We start from the raw sequence: 12,423 nt of genomic DNA on the forward strand, positions 1-12,423 counted from the left end.
CGTCTGTACGGCCGACATCGCCAAGATGTTTCGGCAAATTCAAATTCATGAGCAAGATTCAGACTACCAAAGAATTCTTTGGCGTCCTCAAGCGGAAGCGCCCGTTCGACATTTTCGCTTGTTAACGGTCACTTACGGTCTCGCTCCCGCTCCGTATCTCGCAATGCGAGTATTGAAACAGCTCGCCCTTGACGAGGGAGAAAAGTTCAAGGCCGCGGTTCCTATCCTAGGAGAGTCTATTTATGTAGACGACGCCCTGTTTGGCGCGGATGATATAAAATCTTTAAAAAATACTCGCGTTCAATTGATGCAGTTAATGGAAAAGGGGGGATTTCAATTAAGGAAATGGGCATCAAATTCGATCGAACTTCTCAAGGATTTGTCTGTTGACCAATCGGAAGTAACCGATCATCTAATCCTGACGGAAGATTCACTTAAGGGGAGATATACACCTAGCATGGTCGAAAAAATCGATTTTTTTTTGCATTTTCTTGATGCTTGAGGTCTCAAGAATATTTGGTTAAAATTGCAAGTCAATATCTCGATAAATAACGAAGTTACAGCCGAGAGAGTAAACCGTCTCCGAGAGCGCGCCGTACCGCCTGTTTTGCGGCCGAGCCGAGAGGCAGCGACCCTTCGAAGAGAGCGTGTCTAGACCTGTTTTACGATTCTATTGTGTTTTCGGGCGTGGTCGGGTCCAGGTATAACGCAAATATCACACGACCGTTATTCTTTGCCGGAAATTGGACGCGTTTCGTCAGTAACTTGCCGTTCGTGCAACTGTGCGTTACAGTGAGTTTTCGTCTGTGAATACATATTCTGAGGAAAATGGATAACAGATATAAAGGTTCTCGGGAAGCTCATCAATCCGGATCTTTTCGCAAAGATCGAAGCAAGAAGAAGATACCGCCCAAAAATCGAAATACTGCCAAAAAAGTAGAACTTTCCGACGAGAATATTAGTTCCAGTGCCAAAAAATTGAAGACTGATCGTGAGACATCCGCACCAGAAGATCCAAACATCGGGTATCGAATTTTGAATTTTCTGGCAGTGTTTTCTGCCTTATCGGAATGTGTAAAATGCAAAAAGTGTGATAGTGATGTTTGATTCTCAATAGAAAGCACTCGAGGGCTCGGTTTTAAAATTGTAGTTTCGTGTTCATCGTGCAAACCGACTTTTATTCCTTCGTGCCCGTACATCAAGACTGCTTACGAAATAAATACACGATTCTTTTTTGTTATGCGTTTATTGGGGATTGGTTTGCGTGGAGCTATGAAATTTTGTGGCCTCATGGATTTACCGCCTCCGGTTCAACAAACGACGTATGATATGATAATTGAGAACATTTATTCTGCTGCTTCAAGTATTGTTCAATTGGTGTTAAAACAAGCTGTAAAAGAAAAACAACAGGAAATAATAAAACAAAATTCGAGTGATGATATCAAAAAACTGACCATTTCAGGAGATGGTACGTGGCGAAAACGTGGTTTTACCTCATTATATGGAGTTGCGGTTCTCATTGGTCACTTGACAGGAAAAGTCGTTGATTTCATTGTAAAGTCTGCTTATTGTGTTGAATGCAACTATTGGAATAAACACGTCAATACCGAGCAATATCAGGAATGGAAATCTAATCACGAAGAAAATTGCCAGGCAAATCATGTCGGATCGGCAGGCAAAATGGAAGTAGACGCCATGAAGGAATTATTTTCAAGATCTGTCGAAAAGCATGGAGTTATGTACATTAATTACGTCGGGGATGGCGACTCTAAGACGTACACGGGATTAGTGAATGCGAAACCGTATGGTGATGAGATTGAGATTATAAAAAAAGAATGCGTGGGACACGTTCAAAAGCGAATGGGAACCCGTCTTCGCGAATGCAAGAAAAAAAATCCTGGAATCGGCGGCAAAAACAAATTGACGGCAAAGTTTATAGACAAACTGAGCATTTACTATGGCTTAGCCATTCGAAGAAACAGTAACTCCAAGGATGACATGAAAAAAGCGATATGGGCAACATTCTACCATTACGGCTCAACAGACAGCAAGCCTAAACATCATTTTTGTCCCGAAGGCCCGGAATCGTGGTGCAAGTAGCAACAAGCGAAAGCTAAAGGAGAACTGAGGAATTTCCGTCACGATTATTCAGCATTGCCAAAAACGGTGTTAGATCCCATCAAACCAATTTACGAAGACCTCAGCAATGACAAATTGTTGGAACGCTGTGTTGGCGGATACACACAAAACAGCAATGAGAGCTTCAACCAACTTATTTGGAAGATAGCTCCAAAAACGATGCACAGCGGGGCCAAAATTGTTAACATTGCTGCATTTCTTGCAACATGCACGTTCAACAATGGTGTCACGTCATTGTTAGAAATTATGAACGTATTAGGAATATCAGTCGGATCGGGCGCGCACTTGTACGCTGCGCAAGAAGACGAAACTCGCATAGCGAAAGCCGAGCTGCAAGCGCAAGAACAGACTAAAGAAGGTCGAATACGGCGCCGACAACAAAATTTAGAAAATATGAACATTCCGTCAACCGTAGAGGACTTACACTATGGGCCTGGTATCGATGATTCCATGTAAGTTGACAAATTTAATGATTTATTCATTCCCAAATTTTCAAACGCGTTTTTCTCAAAACCACGTTTTTCAAATCGGTACCCAAAATTTCTCGAAAACCAATGAACCGATTGCCTTGAATTTTTTTGTGGTTATTCTATACATCATTATCTAGTACTTGTCATAGGATTTTTTTTTCGTTGCTTAGTTTTTGTTTTATAGGCAAAATAATAACTAATTTTTGGTCGAAAAATCGCTATGTTATGTTCAAACGTCCGCCATTTTGTCATAAATCGATATTTTCAAAATCGGCTATGACAAGTACTAGATTATAGTATCTAATTTAATAATCTTTTTGGTTTTTTTGTTTCAGATGATTTTTGAAGAAACGCCAGTGGGTACCGTTTACCCGGATTTTCTTACGGCGCTCCAAAGATTATACCACAACCTCGTCAATTTTTGATTTTTTTTAATAAAAAAAATTGGACATATTCCTGAATGTGTATACTTTTAGATAGAAAAACCCCCAATCCGAAATTTCAAATAGTTTTCCTTAAAAAAATTCACAAAGATGACCTTTTTTTCCGGCTCCTAGATGTATATCTCCCCTTAAAGTTTTCGGCCTGTCATGGATGCCTAACGAAGACGTGTTTCGCTTGGTCGTGAACTCGACCACCCCCAGCGTTCCTACCAAACGCTCAATTCTTTCATTTATCGCGAGGCTTTACGACCCTCTCGGATGGGCCGCTCCCGTCGTGATCGTGGCAAAAATAATACTTCAAGAGCTGTGGTTGTTACATTGCGAATGGGACTCTCTCATCTCCGATGAGTTAACGTCCCGTTGGAATTATTTTGTATCAGAATTTCACAAATTAGAAATGATCAAAATTCCACGGTGGACTGGTCAAGGTCCACAAACTCTCGCGCTAGAGATACACGGTTTCGCTGACGCGTCAAATCGAGCTTATGCCGCCGTCGTATATCTTCGCGTCTATCATTCGCTTTCAGACTTCGCAATAAATTTAATCGCAGCAAAAACAAAAGTCGCGCCCGTGAAAACCGTGAGCATCCCGCGTCTAGAGTTAAACGCGGTAGTGTTATTGAGTCGCCTCGTAAAGTGGACTGTTAATTCGTTGCAGTTAGTTGGAACTCCGATCCATTGTTGGACGGATTACACGATAGCTCTGGCGTGGTTGCGCCAGCACCCATCAAAGTGGAACACATACGTGGCCAACCGCGTGGCTGAAATACAGAACAATTTGCCATCTACTCGGTGGAGTCACGTACCATCGGCAGAGAACCCGGCGGATTGTGCGTCGCGCGGGCTATCCGCGTCTGAGTTAGTGTCTCATTCGCTATGGTGGACGGGACCACCATGGCTTCGGCAACCTTCAACGGCTTGGCCGATTCATGATATGACGAATACTAGACCCACTAATGAACTACAGCAAGTTTCAGCTGAACTGCGAAAAACCAAAGTTCTTCACATTGAAGGTGAAGAAGAGTGGGATCTACTTTACAAATTTTCAAGTTGGACGAAGCTCGTCCGAGTGACGGCTTACGTCCACAGGTTTCTCGCCTTACTGCGGAAGGAAAAGGTTCGTAAATGTAAAAAAGATTCGACACTGAGCGTCGACGAGCTTAAACGGGCCGAGCAATTCTGGCTGTCTTATGTCCAGCGGAGAGCTTTCAAGGTCGAATTCAAAACTTTGCAAAAGACTGCCACGATTTCAAAAAAGAGTTCCCTTCGAACTTTTGCTCCATTTTTAGGAAAAGATTCGGTACTCCGGCTTGGCGGGCGGTTGCGACACTCCGCTCTTAGCTACGATGAGCAACATCCCGTAATCGTGCCGCGCGGACAACTCGCTTACCTTCTAATCGCTCAAGCTCATAAGAGTACACTCCACGGTGGAGTTCAAATCGTGCTGCGCACCCTTCGTCAGAATTATTGGTTAATGGGAGGGCGAAACTCCGTCAAGGGATATATAAGACAATGCATCCCTTGCGTACGTCACTCGGCTAAACTTTCGAGCCAATTCATGGGAGACCTCCCGTCTCCACGCGTCAATCCGTCGTCTCCATTTGCTCATACGGGAGTGGATTATGCTGGCCCTTTCTTAGTCACGCCGTTCGTTGGCAGAGGCCAAAAAACCAAAAAAAATTATATAGCTTTGTTCATCTGCCTCGTCACGAAAGCAATCCACGTAGAGCTAGTCGAAGACTACTCTACCGCTGGGTTCCTCGCCGCCTTTCGGCGATTTGTGAGCCGAAGGGGCTTGCCGTCCAAGCTATATAGCGATAATGGAACGAACTTCCACGGGGCTGACAAGGAATTGAACGACGCGTTCAGCGCCTTGATGAAGGATTCGTTACTGCACAACATCCTTGCAAATGACAAAATTGAATGGAACTTCATTCCGTCTGCGGCTCCTCACTTCGGTGGGCTATGGGAGGCGGGAATCAAAAGTCTCAAGTCGCACTTAAAACGAGTCGCCGGTTCGCGAACTCTGTCACAGGCCGAATTCGCGACGTTATTATGCCAAATCGAGGCGTGCTTAAATTCTCGTCCGATCGCGGCATTAAGCGACGATCCGAGTGACCTATCGGCACTCACTCCGGGTCATTTCCTGATCGGGCGCCCCATAATTGCGATACCGGAGGAGTCAGTGCTCGAAAGTAATGCGAATCGACTATCGCGATGGCAGATGGTCCATTCTTTAGTCGAACAGATTTGGCGCTCGTGGTCACAAGACTACTTGCACTCCCTGCAGCAGCGGCGTAAGTGGTCGGAAAAAACGTCTTGTTTTCGCATAGGAGAACTCGCCTTGTTGAAGAATCCCTTGCTCCCTCCGAGCAAGTGGAACCTAGCGCGAGTCACGCAGATTCATCCCGGCTCGGATGGACTCGTGCGAGTAGTTACGGTGAGAACTGCGAGCTCGATCCTGAAACGACCAGTTACGCTACTGTGCCGGCTGCCAATCAATAGCAATATTTGAAAATTGTACTTGCGTTAAACTTAGATTGTAATTATTTGATAAATTTCGGGTGTGATTTATGTATTTAGCGTCAAAATCTACTATATTAGGCAATATTCTCCTCTTCGGCGTGGTTTTCGAGCCAGGTATCGCATTTATGACTTTGTTATTCGACCCATCGCATTGTCGGTAGAATTTCGAAACATGTATAATTGTATTTGCGTAACAGCCGAAAGAGGCGAATATTTGCTAAGGCTCAGTGCCTATTGAAAATTGAGAGCGTCTTTATAATTTAGAAATATTTACTCGAAAATTGTAAAAGGTTTTTTCACCTTCTGATTACTTGCCCTCGTTATTCGATCGCAAGAAATTATTGCATTGATCTCTTGTTTGATTTCTTGGTTGATTGAAAATTGATTTATTGTCTTCATCGTACGTTGAAGACTACCGTTGGCTATATTTCGCATATTCGCATACGTTCAAATGCGAGGCGGGCGGTATGTTTAAAATTGTCACGTATTTTCGGAGCGACGAAGCAAGGTTAATCGTAGAAATTGAAAATATTTGACGCCGAGATGTTATTCCGGTTGTTTTCGATTCCGCGAGCGAGGAATCTACAAAAACTCGCCTTTGTCTCGCGTTTCGGAGCGTGATGGGGCAATCGTCCGCGAATAGGATTTCAGCACGTGTGCCACGCGTCGATCGGATGATCGATCGCCCCCTTAGCTGCCGAATTCCGCGAGGATCAAAAATGAGTCTACTCGAGGAGTCTGAACTGAAGAGACGTCTCCGTGTATATCAGCGAAAAGAGCATCGCGCGAATTTATCTCGTTCTAGAGCGAACTTCCGCGTTTTAATCTTGTCTGCGAGAGTTTTGAATAAAACTGCTTTGCCTCAAAAGTGAATTTCTCCACCTTTACAATTTTCTCCGCATCCAGTCTCCTTCGTATCTACGAGCCGACTTATAAATAAATAAATTTGCCTCTGCGCGGAAAATTAAAACAAATCGAAGGTTCTCGCACAACTTGTGAACTGCAGGACACATGAACATCGACATTTCGAACGCACATTGCGGTCCACGGATACAATTCCCGGACCACGCCTGGCTGAGAGTCGTTTTAGTACCCCTAAACTGCTTGCGCCCGAAAAGCGCGCACGGCCACGACGCGGGCGACCAGAGAATGGCGCGCGCGTCGCCTGTGCTCTGTGCAACGCTTACAATGGGCGTACGAGCGATCGTTGGACGTTCGCCCGAGGTGTCTGTGCCGCGCCGACCAGCCGCGGCGCAAATCCTTGCGTCGTCTGAAATGACACACCGAAATAATAATAATGAGGAGGAGAAGCGCACAAGCGTGTAAAACGTTGGCGAACGCGCGCCCAGAGAATGCTGCGCGAATTAAGAGGGGGAGCGTGTTTGTGTATCCAAGTCGTGTGTGTACGCGAGAGCCGAGGAGAAATGGGATGAGAGTAAGAGCGCGCGCGAAGGGAGCAACAAACGGCCAAAAAAAGGGTCAGGGCGGTGAATGGCACCGCTTTCCCTAGAGCGGCGCGTGCGTCGTTGTCTCCCGAAAGTAGGTAGCGCATGTCTCACCGTCTCTCCTCTCCGTACATCACACAGACTGACCGACTGCTCTCGCACTCTGTGCCGCGTCTCTCGGTGCGATAGCGCTCGCGCGTCTTATGCCGAGGCGCCCTTGCCCGCACACATAACGGTATTACGGAGAAATATACGGCGCGTCGTCGTCCGGCGGAGAGAGCATTCGTAATCCTTTACCTCTTTACGGAGAAGGGTTTTGAATCGCGAGCCGACCGCATGTCCGAGTCCACGAAATTTTCGTAAAGCAAAAAAAAAGGACCGGCGCGCCGCGTCGTGTACTCGTCGAATCGATTCCGCCCGAATTTCGTATATAAAAGAGAAAGGAGAGCCGAGAATTTCGAACCCCGCGATATATCGTCTCCATTACCACCAACGAATGTGTGTGCGGTTAGCGCCCCGGCGATTTGCCTTCTCGCGTATTTCGTGTGCTGCCGCTGCTGCTCTCTCGTCGACGCTCTCTCTCTCTCCCTCTTATATATTATAGAGGAGAGACGACGATGAGCGACGCGGAGGAGGCAAACGGCTACGAAAACTCACTATGTGACGACCTCAGAGCAGGCGAGATTACCCGCTGAATTTAAGCATATTATTAAGCGGAGGAAAAGAAACTGACCAGGATTTCCTTAGTAGCGGCGAGCGAACAGGAAAGAGCCCAGCACCGAATCCCGCGGTTCCGCCGCAGGGAAATGTGGTGTTCGAAAGGATCCGCTTATCCCGAGGTGCCGCGTCGCGTCCAAGTCCATCTTGAATGGGGCCACTTACCCGTAGAGGGTGCCAGGCCCGTTGCGACCGGTGCGCGCCTCGGAAGAATCTCTCCTTAGAATCGGGTTGCTTGAGAGTGCAGCTCTAAGTGGGTGGTAAACTCCATCTAAGGCTAAATACGACCACGAGACCGATAGCGAACAAGTACCGTGAGGGAAAGTTGAAAAGAACTTTGAAAAAAGAGTTCAAGAGTACGTGAAACCGTTCAGGGGTAAACCTAAGAAACCCAAAAGATCGAACGGGGAGATTCATCGTCAGCGGCGCTGGCTTCGCGTCGGTCGGCGATGTCCCGCGGAGTCCGTGCAAATCGATCGTCGGAACTGGGTATAGAGGGCAAAAGACTAATTGAACCATCTAGTAGCTGGTTCCCTCCGAAGTTTCCCTTAGGATAGCTGGCACTCGGCCGTTCCGCACGGAACGCGCGCGAGTCTCATCTGGTAAAGCGAATGATTAGAGGCCTTGGGGCCAAAACGACCTCAACCTATTCTCAAACTTTAAATGGGTGAGATCTCTGGCTTTCTTGAATTATGAAGCCACGAGCATCTTCGAATCAGAGTGCCAAGTGGGCCATTTTTGGTAAGCAGAACTGGCGCTGTGGGATGAACCAAACGCAGAGTTAAGGCGCCCAACTCGACGCTCATGGGACACCATGAAAGGCGTTGCTTAAGACAGCAGAACGGTGGCCATGGAAGTCGGAATCCGCTAAGGAGTGTGTAAAACTCACCTGCCGAAGCAACTAGCCTTGAAAATGGATGGCGCTGAAGCGTCGAGCCTATACTCTGCCGTCAGTGGCAAGTGGGGCGGCAACCGGGAGCGGGCGTTAGTCTTCTCTCGCGTCGTCACGAAGCCCTGACGAGTAGGAGGGTCGCGACGGTGAGCGCAGAAAAGTCTGGGCGCGAGCTTGCCTGGAGCCGCCGTCGGTGCAGATCTTGGTGGTAGTAGCAAATACTCCAGCGAGGCCCTGGAGGACTGACGTGGAGAAGGGTTTCGTGTGAACAGCCGTTGCACACGAGTCAGTCGATCCTAAGCCTAGGAGAAATCCTATGTTAATGACGGCGTACAATATACTCGAGTGTCGAGAAATAATAATAAATATTATACGAAAGACACACGCCCGTCGGGCAAAAGGGAATCCGGTTCCTATTCCGGAACCCGGCAGCGGAACCGCATACAATTCGGGCCCTTGTAAGAGTGTTCGTCGGGGTAACCCAAAATGACCTGGAGACGCCGTCGGGAGATCCGGGAAGAGTTTTCTTTTCTGTATAAGCATTCGAGTTTCCTGGAAACCTCTAGCAGGGAGATAGGGTTTGGAACGCGAAGAGCACCGCAGTTGCGGCGGTGTCCGGATCTTCCCCTCGGACCTTGAAAATCCAGGAGAGGGCCACGTGGAGGTGTCGCGCCGGTTCGTACCCATATCCGCAGCAGGTCTCCAAGGTAAAGAGCCTCTAGTCGATAGAATAATGTAGGTAAGGGAAGTCGGCAAATTGGATTCGTAACTTCGGAATAAGGATTGGCTCTGAGGAGCGGGGCGTGTCGGGCTTAGTCGGGAAGCGGGTCTGGCTGACGTGCCGGGCCTGGGCGAGGTGAACGGTCAGCGTTCTCGCGCCGGTCCCGGGATCCGAGCTCGGTCCCGTGCCTTGGCCTCCCGCGGATCTTCCTTGCTGCGAGGCTTCCGTAGCGGCGCGAGCCGTCGTGGTTGTCCTCTTCGGCCGCCATTCAACGCTCAGCTCAGAACTGGCACGGACTAGGGGAATCCGACTGTCTAATTAAAACAAAGCATTGCGATGGCCATCGCGGGTGTTGACGCAATGTGATTTCTGCCCAGTGCTGTGAATGTCAACGTGAAGAAATTCAAGCAAGCGCGGGTAAACGGCGGGAGTAACTATGACTCTCTTAAAGCCTCGGACCTAAACGCGCAATGTCCCGCGCGTCAGGAATTGAAGGGGACCACAGATGACAACCAAGCGCTCTAACGGACTATAATTATTCTTTTGCCCTTTGAGCCTACGAATTGCCCCTTATGTACCGAGAAGGATAGAGCGCGTTATCTCTCATTGAGTTTAAATGACGCATTAAGCCACCATGCAGAGAAGCACTCGTCGTTTGGGGTATCGTTCGAGTGCCGTAAATGCCGAAAAGCTTACACGACTAAACACGCCCTTTTGTGCCACATCCCGAAGTGTCCTGGGGCCCGGGCTCCGGGTCCTTTTCCTTGCCCGGAGTGCACCGAGTCATTTCTGTCTCAGAGAGGTCTTACCCAACACAAGAGACATCGTCATCCCATTATGAGAAATGCGGAGCGTGAGGCTTCCGCTCAGCCGACCACCAGGGCAATTCGGGATGGTGGCAGCTTTGCGGCTGAGGAGATTGTGATGATGCTCCAACTCGAGCATAGTCATAGGGGTGACCCAGATATTGTCCAAAGAATTGTGGCAGCACTTCCCGCTAAAACTCTCAAACAGATCCGAGATAAAAGGCGTGAGCCCGCCTATTGCCGTAGGCGGGATCAGTACATAAGGGATGCTGCTGGCTTGTTGCCTGCTGTCAAAAGGAGGTCGAGAGCTTCTGGCCTTGGTGTCTCCTCGATTGGCTCTGCTCCGTCTACGCCGAACACTACGGCGTGTGGAGCTGCTTCTTCGACGAGCGGAGGCGATCTCGCGTCGGGCGGGTTGGCTTCGTCCGGGGATTGCGAGTCCTGACGTCTCGGTTCCGGAGGGTGGAACTCTGGCGCCGGCTCTCGAGGGTTCTGAGGAGATGGCCGCGAGAGGCTTGGATGCCAATATTGATGCGCCGGGGGCTGATCTGATTATCGAGACCAGTGTGGCGCCTATAATCCAACTTGGGGAGTGCTATGTCCGGTTGGAAAAATGCGATCGGATGTTGAACCGGCCGCGAACCCCAGAAGAGAAAGAGGATGATGCTCTTGTCGAGGAGAATCAGTGGAGAAATAAACTTCCTTGAATATTTTATGGAATGGGATCTATCAGGGTATCCCAAGGGTGTCTCGGGTATCTGTGGGGTTATCCGGGCCGCCGCTGAGGGCCCGAGTCCTGACTCGGTTGAAGGAGCCTATGCGGCGGTGGCGGGGCACCTCGGAGGTGCGCATAGTTCGACAGAATCTCGAAATTGTCCCCCTCGGACAAAACAACGGTCTAAGCGTAGCGTTAAACGCTACCAATACGCGAGAACCCAGGACTTGTGCAAGAGGGACCCCGGTCTTCTCGCGAGACACGTCCGACAGGGGACGGATCATATGGCGCCAAATAATCAGAGCATTTTGAGGGGCGAAGTCCGGGACTTGTACGCGGCCCTGTGGGGAACTTGGGTTCCCACCCGCATCCCGGATCCGGGGGTGGTTCCGTCCGTTGGGTTCGAGAAGTTTGGCCCGATATCGGCTATTGAGGTCAAGAACAGGCTAGCTAGGACTAAGAAGTCCACCGCCCCGGGTCCGGATGGCATAAGGAGGGCTGCACTCCTGGGCGCTCACAAGAACGACATACTGGCGAGGTTATTCAGCCTAATTCTGGCTACGGGAATTCTGCCTGTTTCCTGGAAACAGAATAGAACCACATTGATTCTCAAGGAGGGCAAGGATGGTGCCAGGGTGACCAACTACCGCCCCATTACTATCAGTTCCTTGATTAGTCGTTTATTTTGGGGAATCGTAGATGAGCGTCTCCGTTCGGCAGTCCAAATTAACCTGCAACAGAAGGGATTCGTGGCGGAATCGGGCTGCTTCGCAAATGTGCAGATCCTGCATGAGCTGATTGGCCACATGAAGAAAAACCATGGTGGCGTTGGTATCCAGCTAGACGTCGCTAAAGCTTTCGATACCGTACCGCACGAAGCAATACCAGCTGCTCTAAAGAGGAAGGGAATTCCACAACCGATTGTGGACCTCATTGAGGGTTCATATAATGGTGTGGTCACCAAGATTGTGTCATCCGGATAGTGAAATAGAAATTGGGCTCCAAAGAGGGGTTAAGCAGGGTGACCCTCTGTCTCCTCTCCTGTTTAATTTGATACTCGAGCCCCTGTTAGAAAAGCTCGAGGCCATGCCCGGATATCCGATGGGTGGTGGAAACAACATATCATACCTCGCCTTCGCGGATGACCTGATTCTTTTTGCATTGGACCCTCAAGGGGCGCAGGCTCTTCTCGACTGTACGGTGGAGGAGCTTGGCTCGCTGGGCATGACAGTTGCCGCTAGTAAAAGCTATGCCTACCAGATCAGGTCAACAAGGGACTCCTGGTACATGGTAGATCCGGGTGTAAAACGCACCGGAGAGAAAATCCCAGCCTGTACGCCTGGAAATAGGTTGACCTATTTGGGATGCTCGTACTCGGTTTGGTCCGGATTCGACCTGGATGGGGTTGGTAAGCACTTGAGCGGAGTCATAGCAAGGGTTAAAGCACTAAGACTCAAACCAATGCAGAAAATCAGTTTACTTCAAACCTACCTGATACCACACTACCTCCATCAGTTGGTAATCGCCTTGCCACCTAAAACTTTCTTAA

At 48.9% G+C, this 12,423-nt stretch overlaps 1 protein-coding gene and 2 pseudogenes across 1 annotated transcript; all 3 read left to right on the forward strand.

Annotated features, from left to right (window-relative positions):
* Window positions 1–445: 445 nt before the first annotated feature.
* Window positions 446–2,595, forward strand: LOC146724441 (uncharacterized; annotated as a pseudogene).
* A 608-nt stretch (window positions 2,596–3,203) lies between these two features.
* Window positions 3,204–5,567, forward strand: LOC114941241 (uncharacterized). Its single transcript, XM_085479891.1, has one exon. The coding sequence runs from the start codon at window positions 3,204–3,206 to the stop codon at window positions 5,565–5,567; it is 2,364 nt and encodes a 787-aa protein (XP_085336017.1).
* Window positions 5,568–7,710: 2,143 nt separating this feature from the next.
* LOC146724442 (large subunit ribosomal RNA) lies at window positions 7,711–9,356 on the forward strand (annotated as a pseudogene).
* The last annotated feature ends 3,067 nt before the right edge of the window (window positions 9,357–12,423 follow it).

Source organism: Nylanderia fulva, unplaced genomic scaffold, assembly GCF_048542155.1.
Source record: "Nylanderia fulva isolate GAGA-0341 unplaced genomic scaffold, ASM4854215v1 Scaffold131, whole genome shotgun sequence".
NCBI classification, from domain to species: Eukaryota; Metazoa; Arthropoda; class Insecta; order Hymenoptera; family Formicidae; genus Nylanderia; species Nylanderia fulva.

What these genes read in the sequence shown, in the direction of transcription:
- LOC114941241 (XM_085479891.1), top strand. Translation starts at nt 3,204, where the DNA reads ATGCCTAACGAAGACGTGTTTCGCTTGGTCGTGAACTCGACCACCCCC.